Raw genomic sequence first — 16141 nt, 5'->3', positions numbered from 1 at the left:
ATGCATTAAACACTAAAGACCGAAGACCAGAAGAGTTGTGGGATGACATCAAGAACATCATACATGAAGAGAGCAAAAAGTCATTAAGAAGCCAAGAAAGAAGGAAAAGGTCAAAATGGATGTCAGAGGAGACTCTGAAACTTGCTCTCCAGCGTAGAGAAGCTAAAGCAGCCTCCTTAAGCCCCTTCATATTCTTCTTCTTGAAATTGGTCACAATGACCTCCATGTAGTGGAGCAGAACGGCCCCATGGGTCTCCAAGGGGCCCACATCTTTCTCCCAGGGAGCAGCTGGTAGATTCAAACCACAGACCTTTCCATTCGCTGTCTGGCGCTTAGCTGCTGTACCATCAGAGTGCTTTAATTTAGCTGTGTTGTTGTTGCGGTTAAGTGCCATGAAGTCATTTCTAACTCCAATTGACCCTATGCAAGGTTTCCAAGAAGAGGCTGGTGGGTCTGAACTGTAAACCTTGCAGTTAGCAGTCCAATATCACTGCTTTTTGTCATCTTTGTCTCAGGTGAAGGACAGCTCCTAAGTGTGGCCTTCCCCAGCCCTAGTCTCTCTCCAGCACATCCCTCTGTTTTATTTTCCTCAGACTTCTCCATGTGCCATTTCACTAGGCAGTTTCTCCCAACATGTTTGTTGGCTGTGTATCTAATTCCACCAGAGGCTCCTGAAAGTTAGGGAATCACTCTTTTAGTAAAAGCTGACATGTGGAGCTGTAAGATCAGCACTGGATCTCAAACCACAGGTCAGCAGTTCAAACTCACTAGCTGCTCCTCGGAAACCCTATATGGAATCACTAGAGTTGGAATATTTCAATTAAGTACAAACACCATTCAGCTTGCACCCGATGAAGTAAGGCTTGAAACCGGTCACATGAAGGATGTGATGAGAAAGAAGTACTGGAGTCATGAAAGGTCCTCAGGAGCCTCGACTGGTCACTGCCTGCCTCCCGGGATTATAAATTTGTGGCAATGTGTTAGACACACAGACATGTAAAACCTCTCATTCCAGTGTTATCATTACAAATGGCGGCTGTGGTGATTCTGTGATAGAATTCTCGCCTTTCATGTAGGAGAGCTGGGTTCCATTCCATTAAGCGCAGTCTACCCAGTAGAGGCTTGAGTGGTGCCCTGATGCTTTTCTGATGGGTTTCTTCTGAAAAGCAGCCAATGAAAACACTATGGATCACAGTGGCAACCAACAATAATAAAGATGGAGGCTGCATGAAGATGCATCCACAGGCATATATATTGTACATTTCAGCAAAAGGGCCAACCCCTTTTGTCCTGTCTGGAGTCAGGGTAGGAATCCCAGACTGCTTGTCACAGAAGGTCACAGATCCCAGCAGGCTCAGGACCCGGGAGAACTACCATGACAGTCCTTATTTAAAAGAAAAATCAGGGAAAGGAAATGTAAAATCCTGTCAAATTTCAGAGCAGCCGGTATTCAAGGAAAGCAAACCAAGAGAATAGGTGGTGTTTCTTAACACTCCGGACACACACCTATTGGCTACAAGCTAAATTACCAAGGGAACAGGCTCCTCCTTCTTTTATTGTACCCAGGGCACAATCAGGATGCAGATTGGGGTCCCTCAGTGCTCCAGGTAAACACCCAGCTTCCTAGAGCGGTCTCACAATGCTGCTGATTAGCCTGCGGCCCTCCCATGGGGAAGACACAAGGTTCTCCTGGGCCCCACCATCTCCCCTCAGACTCTTCAGTTCAGGCTGGAGTGGGGGGCTTCCTCAGCCAATGAAGGGCTTTGTTCTTCGTTTTCCCTGGCAATCTGAGCTACTGGATTTCCCAGCGTTATTTCTGGCCCCTATCTGCAAGCTCTCCATGACACCTTGGCACAATTTCTTGAGCTTGACCAGTGTGAGCAGATTTGGGAGTCTCCCAAAAAAATGAAACTCAAGGTTCCCCCAACTCACCCATTACCACCACCCAACTGTGAATATTAGCTTTAGAAGTTAAAATGTGCTTTAACACAAGACACTCGTAATTCGTTTGAAATCAAAGCAAATTCAGTTCTTGATGCTCAGCATTTAGAGATGGAGATCTGGATATTCAGGTTACCAGGGTTACCTACGACAGACGTTTCAGAAGAAGAAATGGATTTTGTTGTCTTTGGGGAAAACTCGCCTGCCTGGACAAGAAAGAAACAGAAACACATACATGGAGACCAATGAGACTGCAGCTGGGCAGAGTTCAGTGAGGGACTGAGACGGAACTACACATCAGCAAATCCTAAGGAAGAGTGGGAGTTGAACTCTATGTGACAAAGAGTATCCCAGTCAGTAACAGGGGAAATAGTTCCAAAAGGTCTGTTACAGCATGAAACAAGTCTTGGGTATCAGAGATTCAGAAAAAGAACAGCACCACTGCTCTCAAACGGGGCAAACCACTTGCTGGACTGCTAACTGAACACTTGGAGGTCCCAGGTTCCCCGAGGCACCTGACGGAAGACAGGCCTGGTGATGTACCTCGGGGGAAAAAACCTATGACGTATAGTTCTGCTCTGACACACATGGGGTCCCCGTGAGTTGGAATCAACTGGACAATAACTTATGTGGCTCTCGAAACACGTGAATCCTGGAGCCCCTTTTGAATCGTGCCTTCCAACCACAGGGATGTTTCTCAATTCTTTAGAAATGATAAAGCTTTCTTCCACCTTTGTTGTTGTTGTTGTTATGTGCCGTGGAGTCAGTTCCGACTCATCGCGACCCTGTACAGCGTTTCTGAGGCTGTAAACCTTTACATGAGCAGAAAGCCTCATCTTTCTCCTGCGGACAGCTGGTAGTTTTGAACTGCTGATCTTGAGGTTCGCAGCCTGATTCATAACCACTACGCTACCAGAGCTCTTTGCAAACGTTCCCCTCAGCCTAGATTCCTCTTGTCACTTCTCTGTAATAAGCTTTAGTTCCGATGTCACTTTGTCCTCTAGGAAGCCTTCTGGCCTCTATCTGCTCCAGGTATGGCTGACTTTGTGTTGACTTTTTTATTGTGAATTGAATGAAGGTTTACACAGCACATCTCAGTTTTACATGCAACAAATCATACACTGCGTTTCATCTCAATTACAATCTTCACAATATAACACAGTGTTTCCCATTTCCTCACTAGTAGTGTTTCCTGTATCCATTTCTCCTTCTTTCCTAACCCTTCTGAACTTTGCTCTTGGGTAAATATTGCTCTTTTCATCTCCAATGGCTAACCAGTCTATGGCGTGTATACTTCATGAGTATTGCCCCCTCTGTATATCTACCTATTGCTTGACCAACAACTGAGCCACGGGAGTGAGTTCAAAACTACACCTGAAGGGTGACCATGGGCCATAGTCTCAGGGGCCCACCAGTCTCTGTCTGACCAGTAAGTCTGGTCTTTTTTGTGTGTGACTTTTGAGTTTCGTTCCACATTTTCTCCCACTTTATCCAGGACCTTCTAATGTGATCCCTTTCAGAGCAGTTGGTAATAATAGATAGCAACCATCAGGGTCATGGAGACTGATATCCACACAGTCCATTAGTCCACTGGACCACCTGTTTCCAAGCATCTTCAATTTTCACCATTCTTCTTTCCTGCAGACCAATACGTGCCCCTCAGAAGGTCGCTCATGAGCTTTTAAGATCCCGGTCGCTTCTCACCAGAGCAGATGTAGAACTCTGAGTTAGTGAACTGTTATGCCAAGTGACCAAGGTGTCCCCCAAGACTATGGACTTAAGTCCCTAGGCCCAACAACTCACTCCCTCAAGGTGTTTGATAATGTCTGGACCTTGTATGTTCTATTATATTCATGGATATATTTATAGTAAAGGTAAGTAACCCATGTCAAACCCTCTCTCTCTCTTCCACACCCATTCAGCCTGTGTGTCTACTCATGATTGTGTATACAACAGTATTTACCTCAGCTGTCTTTAACTCGTACACTCCTCTCGTACCTCTACTTACATGGACACATCCCTAAGAAACCCTGGTAGAGTAGTGGATTATGAACTAGGCTGCTATTTGCAAGGTCAGCCGTTCAACTCTACCACGGTCACTCCACAGAAGAAAGATGAGGTTTTCTGCTCCTATAAAGATTTACAGCCTTGGAAACCTACACAGGGTTCACTATGAGTTGGAACTGACTCAGTGGCACAGAACCAACCACTTGTCTCTAGGTCCAGGAGCCTGAAGCTCAGGAGAGACACGGACTAGGCCCATTGTGTTCAACATTGCTTAGTGCTTAGGAGACATACAATGAGTGCATGTTCAATAAATGAATGATAGCATGAACAGAAAAAGAAATACCCGAATGCATCCCACAGAATCGTTAATAGTTTTACTCTTAACAAGAAGAAACTCATCAAGAACTAGGATTAATGGAAAGCGTAGACTGTTGCATCCCCACCCTCAGCAGAAAAGGGAAGACACAAGGGAGACAAGAAAAAATTATTTTAAGGGAGATTCAAAATTACCAAATTTAAATGCGACAAGAATCGATGAAAGATGGATACTTTTCAAAGACTTCTATGAGAATCCAAACTATGTCAGAATATAGGAAAGACAGAGCAATAAAATGCCAAACGGGTTACTCTATGTTAAACCAAACTATGAAAGACACAAAGGGAGAAAATCATGCTCTTTCAGGAAGGAGTATTCAGGCACAGCACAAATTTATAGGTACAAGATCAAGAAAGCTAAAGCAGGACAGGAGAAGCCGTTTTCCAGAGACATCAAAGGTAGCATTCTTTAATTATACAAGAAAAAGGAGAAGAGCGAAGGATAATGTTGCCTCTAATAGCGAATGGGACCAAAAGCTGTGAGCTGATGGCTATGGAAGGGCAGGGGTTGCTGGGTTTCTCATGCTTAACTTAAGGAGGGAAAAAAGAAATGAATACAATGGAGAGATGGAGAAAAAAAACAATTAAAAACAAACCAACATCACTTTTGTTAGCTGAGTGCCAAATTAGAAACGGAAAAACAGTAAGTGTAACCTAAACAACTAGATTCCTAATCCCAGAAACATGGAATGAACACACGTGTAAACACTAACAGACTGAGATGTCACCAGCATCGTGAATTACCTCGAGCTAACTGAAGACAAATCACTGAAATTTAGAAAAGGGCAAATAAAAACCCTCACACTCACCTATCTATGGGAAAAATCCCTATCTGCTAGGTTTAAGACGGATGTCAAAGCAGGATCCTCAGCCAGGTCTATGAATAAATCACCAATTTCCTCCAAAATACGCCAATCCATCTCCTATGAGAATCCTAGCAATTTTAAAGTCCTGTATGCAGAAGCAAACATGTTCATATTTTTAAAATGTACCCTATTGAAAAATGCATGCTGCTCTATAAACATGGTAACTTGCCTGCTTCAGGAAGAACTGGGTAATTACGCTGCATACAATGTGTCATTGGGAAGCAGGAGACAAATCAAAGTTTCTTCAAACTGCCTAGTAGCTACCTGGATGGGCTGACTCTAGACACCACCTCAGGTGTGACAACGAACAGACAGTTGGCAGTTCCCACCTTCTCTGCCCTAAGACTAAACAATGAGCAAACCCAGTGTTGCCTCAGGAATTCTGGTGCGTACAAAAACTAAGTACTGGACCGGAACAAATCACATTATTTTAAAAGACATTAATACAAAACCAAAACCAGTTGCTGTCAAGTTGAGCGTAACACAGGGTAACCCCAGGTATGCCAGGGTAGAGCTGTGCCCTCTCTGCAGGGTTCTCAGTGGCTGATTTTTCTCAAGTGTATCCCCAGGTCTTTCTTTTGAGGCACCTCTGAGAACATGAACCTCCAAACTTTGTGTTCCTAGCAAGTACATTAACCATCAATTAGGCAAGTGTGCCTAATAAGACAATTACCTAAATAAGACAATAAAGTAGTGACTTGTTTAATGAAGGTGAAAATTCTGTCTATTTGGTGTCCAAGGTAACCTTTCAAGGAGACTTTCAAAGATTTTTAAACAGGTAAAATAAGCTAAAATTGAAGGCAAGGAGGAAAGCAAAGAACGGTTGCAGGAGCAAAGGCAACAAGGGAATGGCCACAGCCTAAACAGGGATCACAGTGAGCTGGATCTGCTAAGACAAGCGTTCTGGGCTGGTGGGCAGAAGCAGGAGAATAGGCGGGGCCCTGTGCTGGGGCCTGAGCATGCCAGGCAGGCTCAAAGATTCTCTCTAGAAAACATGACCTTTTTCTATTCCTCACTTGGACAGTCTTCAAGCGTCTACGTGCTCCCCACCTACCCAATGAATTGCTGTTGTTTTCAGGTGCTGCTGAATTGTCTCCAACTCACGGCGACCCTATGCACAACAGAATGAAACACCCCAATGAATCTGCACCCCCAAATAAGAACAAGAATGAGTTTTCCCAAAGGCTCCAGTGTCTCTCCTACCATTGGCTGCCAGTCTCACTCACTGTCCCCCGAAACCATGTAGCACTAAACACAGTCACATCAGGCTCCAGAGTAGGCAGGCTCTTTTGCTAAAATCTGCAACAGTTGAGCTGCTTAACTGCAAGATCAGCAGTTCAAACCCAACAGTCAGTCCGAGGGAGAAAGATAAGCCTGTCTACTCCCACAGAGATCAGTCTCAGAAACTCTATACAGGGTTGCTATGAGTCAGAATCAACTTGATAACACTGGGTTTGGGTTTCGTTCTTAAGTTCCTACTGAAGAGTCCTGGTGTGGTGCCGTAAGATAAACACTGGGCTGCTAACTGAAAGGTCGGCAGTTCAAACCCACCAATAGCTTTTCAGAAACTCTATATAGAGTCGCTATGAGTCAGTAGAGACTTGCCAGCACTAAAAAACAACTGACGCTTTGTTGTTTCAGTAGTACAATTCTCCCCTTTTATGCAAGACCCAAGCCATGGTAATATTCAAGAACCTCATATGCATGCGAAAGCTGGACAGTGAATAAGGAAGACTGTAGTAGAATTGATGCCTTTGAGTTATGCTGTTGGAGAAAAATATTGAAAGTGCCATGGGCTGCCAAAAGAACCAATAGATTGGTTTTGGAACAAGTGCAGCTAGAATGCTCCTTGAAGGCCAAAATGGCCAAACTTCGTCTCTCATACTTCAGACATACTGTCAGGAGGAACATGTTGCTGGAGAAGGATTTCATGTTTGATAAGGTGGAGGGTCAGAGAAAAAGAGGAAGACCCCCAATGAGATGGATTGGCCAAGTGGCAGCATCGATGGACTCAAGCGTGGCAACAGTAGTGAGGTTGGCCCAGGATCGGGCAGTGTTTCGTTCTGCTGTGCATAAGGTCGCTATGGGTCGGCACCAACTCTATGGCACCTAACAACAACAATGCAAGAAACCTGCGTTTGATTCCCAGTCAACTGACCTAGTGGCAGCCGCCTCCACAGATATGTCAGTGAAGGTGTGTGTGCTGCTTTAATGTTGATCAGGTTTCAGCCTTGAAGCTTCCAGACTACAATGAACTAGAAAGGACTGGGGGTCTACTTCCGAAAATCAGTCAAGTAATGAAAGTGGAGCGTGGGGAAGGGGCGTGGCCAGGCGGAGTTTTGTTCTGTTGTGCGTGGAGCTGCCAACACTCTGTGGTGGTTGTGTGCCACTGAGTCGGTTCTGACTCACAGCAACCCTGTTGTATAGGCTTTCCACAGCTGTAAGCCTTTATGGGAAGCCTCATCTTTCTCCCACACAATGGGAAGTGGATTCAAACTGCTGACTTTGTAGTTAGCAGCCAAAGCCACATTACCCACTGTCCTATCAGGGTCCTGCACTCAATGATGGTGGTTATTGTCAACTGACGTGGACTAGGTTCCAACTCATAGAGATCCTATGAAATGTTTCCAAGGAGTGGATGTTAAGTTTGGACCGCTGACCTTGTGGTCCAGTGCTTTATCCCACAATGCCACACTCAAGGGTTGTTGTTGTTAAGTGCCGTCGAGTCAATTCTGACCCATAGTGACCCTGTATAGAGCTTCCGAGGAGCAGCTGGTGAGCTTGAACCACCGACCTTGCAGTTCAAATGGTTTTGCAGTCTGGCGCATTAACCCACAGTGCCACACCAGGACTCCACACTCAAGGGTAGCTAACAAAAATGAGTTTTTCAGGTACCCTGCAATGTAGCTCCTTAAAAATCCATAAAAGAGACTTGTTTCTAGACTTAAAACATCACCTCTGGCTTGTGAAAGAAAAGCCAGGTTGTCATATTGGATTTCTAAGAGAAGAACGAAAATAGACAGGAGGTTGTCCTTAAGCTCACAAACACAAGTTCTGCACAGCTTCATCTATTGGTTTGGATCCCCTTACACCAGCTCCCCGGCCATTCAGGACTATGACTAAGGAAGCAAGATACCCATCCAAGCCCCTAGAGTATGACCCAACATCAGTCTTCTGGCTACACAATCTAATTTCCTAAGGAGGACCAAAAGTAATAATAATTGTGGCTGGCTCATCAGTTGTTCTCTAAGGGATAGAAGACAGGCAGGCAAGCTGAGACTAGAACTGGGGATGCAGGGAGCTGTCATTGGCTCTGCAGCCTGGTCACCTGCAAACTGCTCACTTGTGCCTGGGAGGCATTTTGTTTTTCCCAGTCTCAAGACGACACTCCAACGGCAAGAAACCTGCTAGCAGATGCACCTATTAAATATGTAAACTACATATCTTCTCCTCCATACGCTCAGAAGGTGTATTTCTAAGGGGTGTGGGAAGTCACCTAATATAAAAACAGACAGGTAGGGGAGGAATCTTCCACGCATTCTTTTAGTGCTTAACACAACAGCTTTCCTCAGAAAATAGATGCAAGCCAATTAAAAATTCAGTTTCTTTTCTTTAAGCAACTTCTTCAGGTTTTGCTAATTAGCAACTAATAGCTCTGTCATCTGAGCTGGGAAACATAAGGAAGAATACCACTGGTATGTTTTCAATCAAAACATTTGCATGGAGCAATGAATCATATTTTCCATGAGGAATCACTGCTGGGAGCAGTAGGGGGCAGAAGGACAGCAGCAGGCACACAACTGCAAAGGAAACCTGACATTTTAGACAAGGAGGCATCTTTCTAAGCCTTTATAAAGCCAGCAGGGGCTATGACATAACCAGTAAATCTACAAACTCCACACAACAATCCCTGTAGGAATCGTTACGAAAACGGGCCTCTTCGCCGTAAAACGGGAGACCACGAAACACATGTTTTCTGTAACAAGGAAGAGTATAAAAGTTAACTGTCAGTCTCGGTACACGAATACTTTTAACTATTATGTCACCTGCCTCTGTGAGTTTATAAAAGAAAATGCACGACAGTAAATGAAGGCAGGGGCAGGGGGATGATGGTTTGAAATAGCTGGCTACAGCTGGAGCAGGAGCAGAGTCAAATTGCTGAGAAAGCTTTGGGCAGTAGACATGGGGTTCTTAATCTGACTTGGATACAAGGAGCTCAAGCCCCCCCCCCCAAATCCTGACCCTCTCTGCCAAATTATAAAGTGTTAGATGTCCAGCAGCAGCAAACCTGTCAACACCACGACAGGTCTGAACCACATGACTTGACCGGCTCCTTTCTTGCCTGACATATAGTCCATCCACAACCACCCTTCCTAAGAGAGTACTCTTTCATGTCCCCCGTATTGCAAACATACATTACAAACATTCAAGGTGCCCGCTGTCCCTAGATTTCTCTTCTTTTCTGAAGCCAAACTCACAAAACCTAAAACACTTGCTCTCCTGCCTAAGTAAAATTTGTGAAGATGCAACACTGCCTATTCAATATCACAAAATCTTCTTCAACAGAAATGTTACAGATGTCCTTCTGGGGGAAAAAGAACGATTTTCCCTTTTCCGGACTTCCAGGAAGCCTGCCCACATTTTCAAAATACAAAGTTAGTATATATAGAAGCACAAATTAGACATCTTGAAAAGTCCACATTTTCCAACCACAGAGAAACGAAGGCAGTGTTGTCTTTACACACCCAGCTACACTGGAGAAAGGGAGTCTTCGTGTTACTCCAGTAGAATCAGCAAACAGCTGGAAGGGATGGCTTTCTGAGATGTTTCAGAGCCCTGAGCTAATAAATAAAGGCCAGCCATGAACTTGTGTTTTTCACAGCGTCACAGGGCTGATACAAGCTTTATCCCCAAAGAACAAACTTGATCAAAATTAAAAAGAACATTTCTTTCATATACTAAACATGTTCTTGATAATCAAATCGGCATTGTTATTGTTGTTAAGTGCCATCGAGTCGATTCTGACTCAGTTCAAGCTGGTGAGCTTGAACCGCCGACCTTGCGTTTCAAACCATCTTTGCAGTCCAGCGCATTAACACACAGCGCCACACTAGGACTCCATTAACTTTATTTAAATGATTATATCCACATAAAACAGACAGATTGTACTACAAACTACCTAAAAAAATACTTGTGATTAGATGGTGGATATAATACCACTAAACTGTACACATAAAAAAAGTCAAAATTGCAAATGTTTTGTTGTGCATATGTTTACATTTTAAAAATAATTGATATACTGGTAGAAAATTAAACAATCCAACAAGGCTTATAAAAAGAAAATTATCCTATCTTATCCTTACACTTTGAAGTTCAGTTTGAAGCATCTCTAAATTATTTCTATGAATAAATGCTAGTGTGTCTTTTGTTAAGCATGTATTGTCTGTATTTGAATTACATAAAACATTTTCTAATAAGAATTTAATATGCTAAGCAGGTAGTGTAGTGGTTACGAATCGGGCTGCGAACCACAGGTCAGCAGTTCGAAACTACAGCTGTTTCGCAGGAGAAAGATGAGGCTTTCTGCTCCCGTAAAGATTTACAGCCTCAGAAACCCTGTACAGGGTCACTATGAGTCAGAACCAACTCCACGGCACATAACAACAACAACAACAAGCATTCAGTGAGAAAGAATTATATTCGGAAGGTCCTAAGACACAGTTCTAACTACACCAATTCTTTTCCTAAGGTTTACAACCTTCTTCCTCCCTAATTAATATTTTGTTTGTTGCTGTTAAATGCCATCCAGTCAATTCTGACACAGCAACTGTGTATGGTGTTTCCTTTCCTAGTGTTTCCAAGGAGTGACAAGATTTGAATTGCTGACCTTGCAGTTCAAATGGCTTTGCAGTCTGGCGCATTAACCCACAGTGCCACACCAGGACTCCAAAATGAGCTGAGGGGAGAGGGAGATGGGCCTGGCAAAGAAAAGCAGTTTGTACTGAACCAAACAGTAGTGGTGGTGGTGTGCTGTGGAGTCGGTTCCGACTCATAGTGACCCTGGGTTATAAATTTTCCAAGGTTGTAAATCTTTACAGGAGCAGAAAGCCTCATCTTTCTCTCGTGTAATGGCTGGTAATTTTGAACTGCTGACCTTGAGATTAGCAGCCCAATTCATAACCACTACGTTACCAGAGAACCAAACAGTAACACGTACAAATCTGACTTGGTCTGAGCAGTGAACTAATCACTTACAATTGATGAGGACAGAAAAGAATAAACAGAAGGATGAGAAGGAAGGAAGAACAGGAAGAGGAGGAAAAAGAAAAAGGGAAAAAAAAAAAAAAAGGTGGAGGAAGATGAGGCAGAAAGAAGAACCACCTTAATGTAATTGTGAGGAACTTAATTACATGCCACATATTGTATTAAATACTTCATTTGCACTGCCTCATTTAAATCTCACCACAACACTAGGGAGTAGGCCGTCATATTATCAACCCCATCCAACCATTAGGCAATGATCCTCTGAGGGTTTAACATACTTGGCCAAGGTCACACAGCTACTAAGTGGTGAAGCCAAAGCTGAAATCCACATCCCTGGAGACCTGAGCCAATAACCTCCAGGTCTCCCTGTCCATGTGATCTATGAAACGCTATCAGTTATTTATGACTAATTTAGAGAATAAGTTGGGGTGGTGGGTCAAAATGTCATCCCTAAGTAAATGATCACATCAGTTTTCACACTGATTTACATAATACAGTGGAAAAATCTGAAGAAGAACCATCTCATTGGTGGCATGCTCCCCAAACAGAATGACAGTGAATGAATCCAAGTCCCACTTGATGTTCTACAATATCCAGTGTTGTTAATAATCCCTCAGGGTCACACACAAGCAGACAAGGGATGATAGACAGTTCCAGGTATGGAGGAGGCCAGCCACTTCAACAGTGCACAGAGGATTCAATGGGGAAACCGTTAGAAGCAAACCAACCAAGCAAACAAGCGGCAAGTTGAATGGCGTGGAGGGAAAGTTAATGATGATCTGCCTATTTTCTTCAGTCAAAAAAGAAGTACTCGTCAGCTGACCTAAGTAAATACCTCACTAACTGGCATCAGAGCAGGAAAATAAAACATAAATATGAGGTGGGAAAGGTTTGTTTTCACACACAAGGACAAATCAATACAAAGAGCTTATGGCTAATAGTCTAGATTTTTTTAAATAAGCACAATATTTGGGAGTTTCAAGAAAATGTCCCACACATTTTCTGCTCAGATATTTAATACAGACCCACAAATAACAACACAAAGTAGTAAACTCAGAAGTACTCTTAGAGAAAAATCCTACCAATACTATTTTAAACCTTCATGTCTAAAAGAAAACAGAAATAAAAAAGAACAAAATAAGCCTTTAACAAGGGAAAGGAACAGAACGTACAACTACATCTCTTCTTAGTTCCTCTATCTGTAGGAACAACAACTCCAGCAAGAGAACTTTCGAAACAGAGATGTTTTTACAGATGAAATTGTAGCCTTTTATATAAAGCTTAAGAAGAGTTCACAAAACCTTTTCCCTCCCTGCTTCTGACCACTTAAAAAAAAAAAAAAAAAAAAAAAATCTCTCCACTTAAAAAAAAAAAATGTATCTTCCATCTTTTTCAACAATATAATCTGGTTGTGGGGGAGAAAAAAAGCAGTTGCAGAGACTTAAGGTTGTGTGAGGCTCTTTGATCTGCACCCTGTTGAGTGAACATTCCCCTTTGCTGCAAGGCAACTAATGAAGGGATGAAATTAGCTTTTATCCTGGGCACTTTCTTGAGCAAAAAAACATGCACTAATCAGCTGTCCTCACTAATCAGTCATCTGGCTAATGACCTTTTGCCTTCACACACTAAAATTTCTGAATGATGTGGAAAAAGGGAAACACAAACCAGTCCCCCTTTCTGGAGCCCAATGGATCATCTGGAATTGGAGCCTCCAAGGTTAAATGGCAAGTCTGTATCCTGGCTAGGTGATAAATCTGTAATCAGGAAATGCAAGCTTTGGTACTTCAATATGAACTTCATTACTCCACCAGAGAATTAAGAGTTTTTAACTAAAAACAGGCCAGAAATCAATTCCACTCTTTTACTTTTCATATTACTTTTCATTATATTCTGTCTTTGGAGAAAACCAGCATATATTTGTGCTCACGGGTCAGTCATCTTAGTTCATTTCTGAAGTTGTATTAGTGCTGGAGAAAGAGCTTTGAAAGTTTCTAGTATACTGGTTAGAGGCTAGCAGTGTGGAGTTTATCACTGATTTGTTCAAAGAGGTTTGTTCCTCCTCAACAATTACACAAAAGTCATTACAAATGGGGAGATGCTGTTACCGACCTCCCAGGATACAGCCACTCAAATAACTTCCTGCCATCAACCAGTTTACCTCCTGCAGCATCTACCTGGGTAGAACAAATCTGGTTCCAGTTCCCAGAAAAATCCCATGCAGATTAGTCCCAAATGGACCATCTCTCCAAAGGCTGTCCCAATGAGGCCTAAAGTTGCTTAAACGATTTAGCGAAATGCCATTCTTTGAGAAGGTCGGAGAACTAAGAAGAAATGTGGAAAGTAAATGAAACATTTTGTTTGTTGTTTAATGTAAACCAGATAAATAATTCATGAACCATGTACACATTTGCACACACATACACACCGCACCATCCCCACTGCCTGGCATTAAGCACTTACGGTAGTGAGGCTCCATGTACCCATTCCGAGGGTCCATGGTAAATACTGTCCCACGGTAAGGGACGGAGGGCTCGGCCAGGTGTGGGATGGACCCATGGATCTCCTTCTTGATCAGTGAGGCCCTCTCGTCACTGGATGTGGAAGGTTCTTCGCTGATTTTGCTGAGCCCCTGGACATTCTGTGGCTGCATGGTGATTGCGTTCCTTCTCTCTCTGTGATAGGTCTGCCCAGGACTTTCATCCTCTAGAGAGTGAAGAACAAGGAAAGACACTGTGATCCACATTAAGGAGCAACTAGTGATAAATTAGGGCTCCCTCTAAACCCCTCCACCAGAAAAAAGTCTATTTCTCATTCATGGCAAGTTCAAAAACTACACTGTGATGGGATATTTGTAAGACACGACTGCATATGACTAAGGGTCCAAACTACAAATTGGACGACAAAGGGGAGCAGGAAATGAGCCTATTAGGTCGAGATGTGGGGTCAGCACATTATCGTCACCAGCTTACAGATGGATTTGCCTGTGAGCTGTTAATCATGAACTTGCCAATTATCCTGCAGGTCCCATGCAATACAGAATGTTACTCCTGGTGTGGTGCTGTGGGATAATGCACTGGACTGTAAAATCGGCAGTTCAAACTCACCAGCCACTCCTCAGAAACGCTATTCAGGGTCGCTATGAGTGGGAACCGACTCGAATGCACTTAACAACAACAACAAGGTCTGGAAAGGGAGGATCCAGCTTCCCATTCTATGCTAGAGGAAAGGGCCAATGGGACAGGGACAAGTCCAGCCACCCACGGATGCTCTGGGCGGCTCTAGGCAGCGTGGTTTCTCTGTTCCTCAGAGGATGACTTGTTAGAAGGAAAGGATTCAGAAGTTTGTTTTTGCTTTTCAAGTTCATTCTTTAACTCACTGAGTAGTTTCCCTGAATCAGAAATGAGACAGAAACCCCATTTGGTACAGGGATAAAGGTGTCAATGAAAAAAACTCCAGTGCCCCATGGGAGATGGTCCCAGAGAGCTGAAACCCAAAGTAAAAATCCGTATGTGACTGCAAGTCCAATTATGAAAAGGTTCTGTGGCAGAAGACGGTAGCCAATTATATAGGCATACATGCTTTGGTGGCCACCATATTCCTTCACACAAGTAAGGAACAGCATGTCACATTCCACATGGAATTACAAAGGAATGAAATTTGGAAGCCCCTCATATTTGGTATCCCAAACAGCGCTTCAGTTCCTTTTGATCTGTAAGAACTTCCCATGCAAACGTGCTTGGATGATCGTTCTATATAACGGAAGCAGAGAACGCATAAAATTAAGCCAGACTGGCTAGCTGAATCTACAACAAGTGGACAATTCAAACATAAAATAAGCTAAGTACAGGCAGTCCTGGGTTACAAATGAGTGTGTCTTGAAGTCAAATTTGTAGTTAAGTCACAACTGGTGCATCTAATTTCTGCTGTTGTTGTTAAGTACCATGGAGCCCGTTCTGACGCATAGTGACCCTGTATAGTTTCCAAGGAACAGCTGGTGGATTTGAACTCATAAGCAGCAGTCGAGTACTTACCTTATAGCACCACACCAGACTCCATATGATTCTTATAAAGTCTTATTTCAGAGCAAGAAGCAGTCCAAGTGGTGCAGTGGGTAAAACGCTCAGCTACTAACTATAAGGTCCTCAGTTCAAACCCACCAACCACTCCATGGAAGAAAGACATGGTACTTTGATTCTGTAAAGATTTACAACTAGAAAAACCATGTGGGGCAGTCCCACTCTTTCCTACCGGGTCATTATGAGTTAAAACAGATTCAATGGCAATGGGCTTGAGTTTCGGGGTTAACACGAGAAGGTTGGTGGTTTGAACCCACTAGCCACCCTCTGGGAGACATATGTGTAATTCTGCTTCCAAAAAGAGTCACAGCCTTGGAAACCAACCGTAAGGGGCAGTTCTACCTCATCTTACAGAGTCACCACGAGTCAGGATCAACTCAATGGCAGCAGGTTTGGGTTTTGAGTTAATGCAAGAAAACCCTTGTTTGTTCTATGTTCCAAAAGCTGTATGTGCAACAGGTGAAGGTGATTATGATAAAGGATTTGTTCAAGTACGATTGGTTCACTCTTTTCCAAGTGAGGGCAAATTTACATAACTCTAAAGGAGCTCTGGCAGCGTAGTGGTTACGAATCGGGCTGTGAACCGCAAGGTCAGCAGTTCGAAACTACCAG

At 43.3% G+C, this 16141-nt stretch overlaps 1 protein-coding gene across 1 annotated transcript in view; it reads right to left on the bottom strand.

Annotated features, from left to right (window-relative positions):
• The window catches only part of GLI3 (GLI family zinc finger 3), a 414242-nt gene that overhangs the window by 266402 nt on the left and 131699 nt on the right, over positions 1 to 16141 (bottom strand). The window contains exon 2 of the mRNA XM_006832110.1: positions 13914 to 14156. Within this exon, the coding sequence (XP_006832173.1) occupies positions 13914 to 14156 (243 nt within the window). The remainder of the gene's footprint in view (positions 1 to 13913; positions 14157 to 16141) is intronic.

Source organism: Chrysochloris asiatica, unplaced genomic scaffold (assembly GCF_000296735.1).
Source record: "Chrysochloris asiatica unplaced genomic scaffold, ChrAsi1.0 scaffold00006, whole genome shotgun sequence".
NCBI classification, from domain to species: Eukaryota; Metazoa; Chordata; class Mammalia; order Afrosoricida; family Chrysochloridae; genus Chrysochloris; species Chrysochloris asiatica.
Note: the sequence above shows the minus strand (reverse complement) of the source record. Positions and strands in the feature narration are given on the sequence as shown.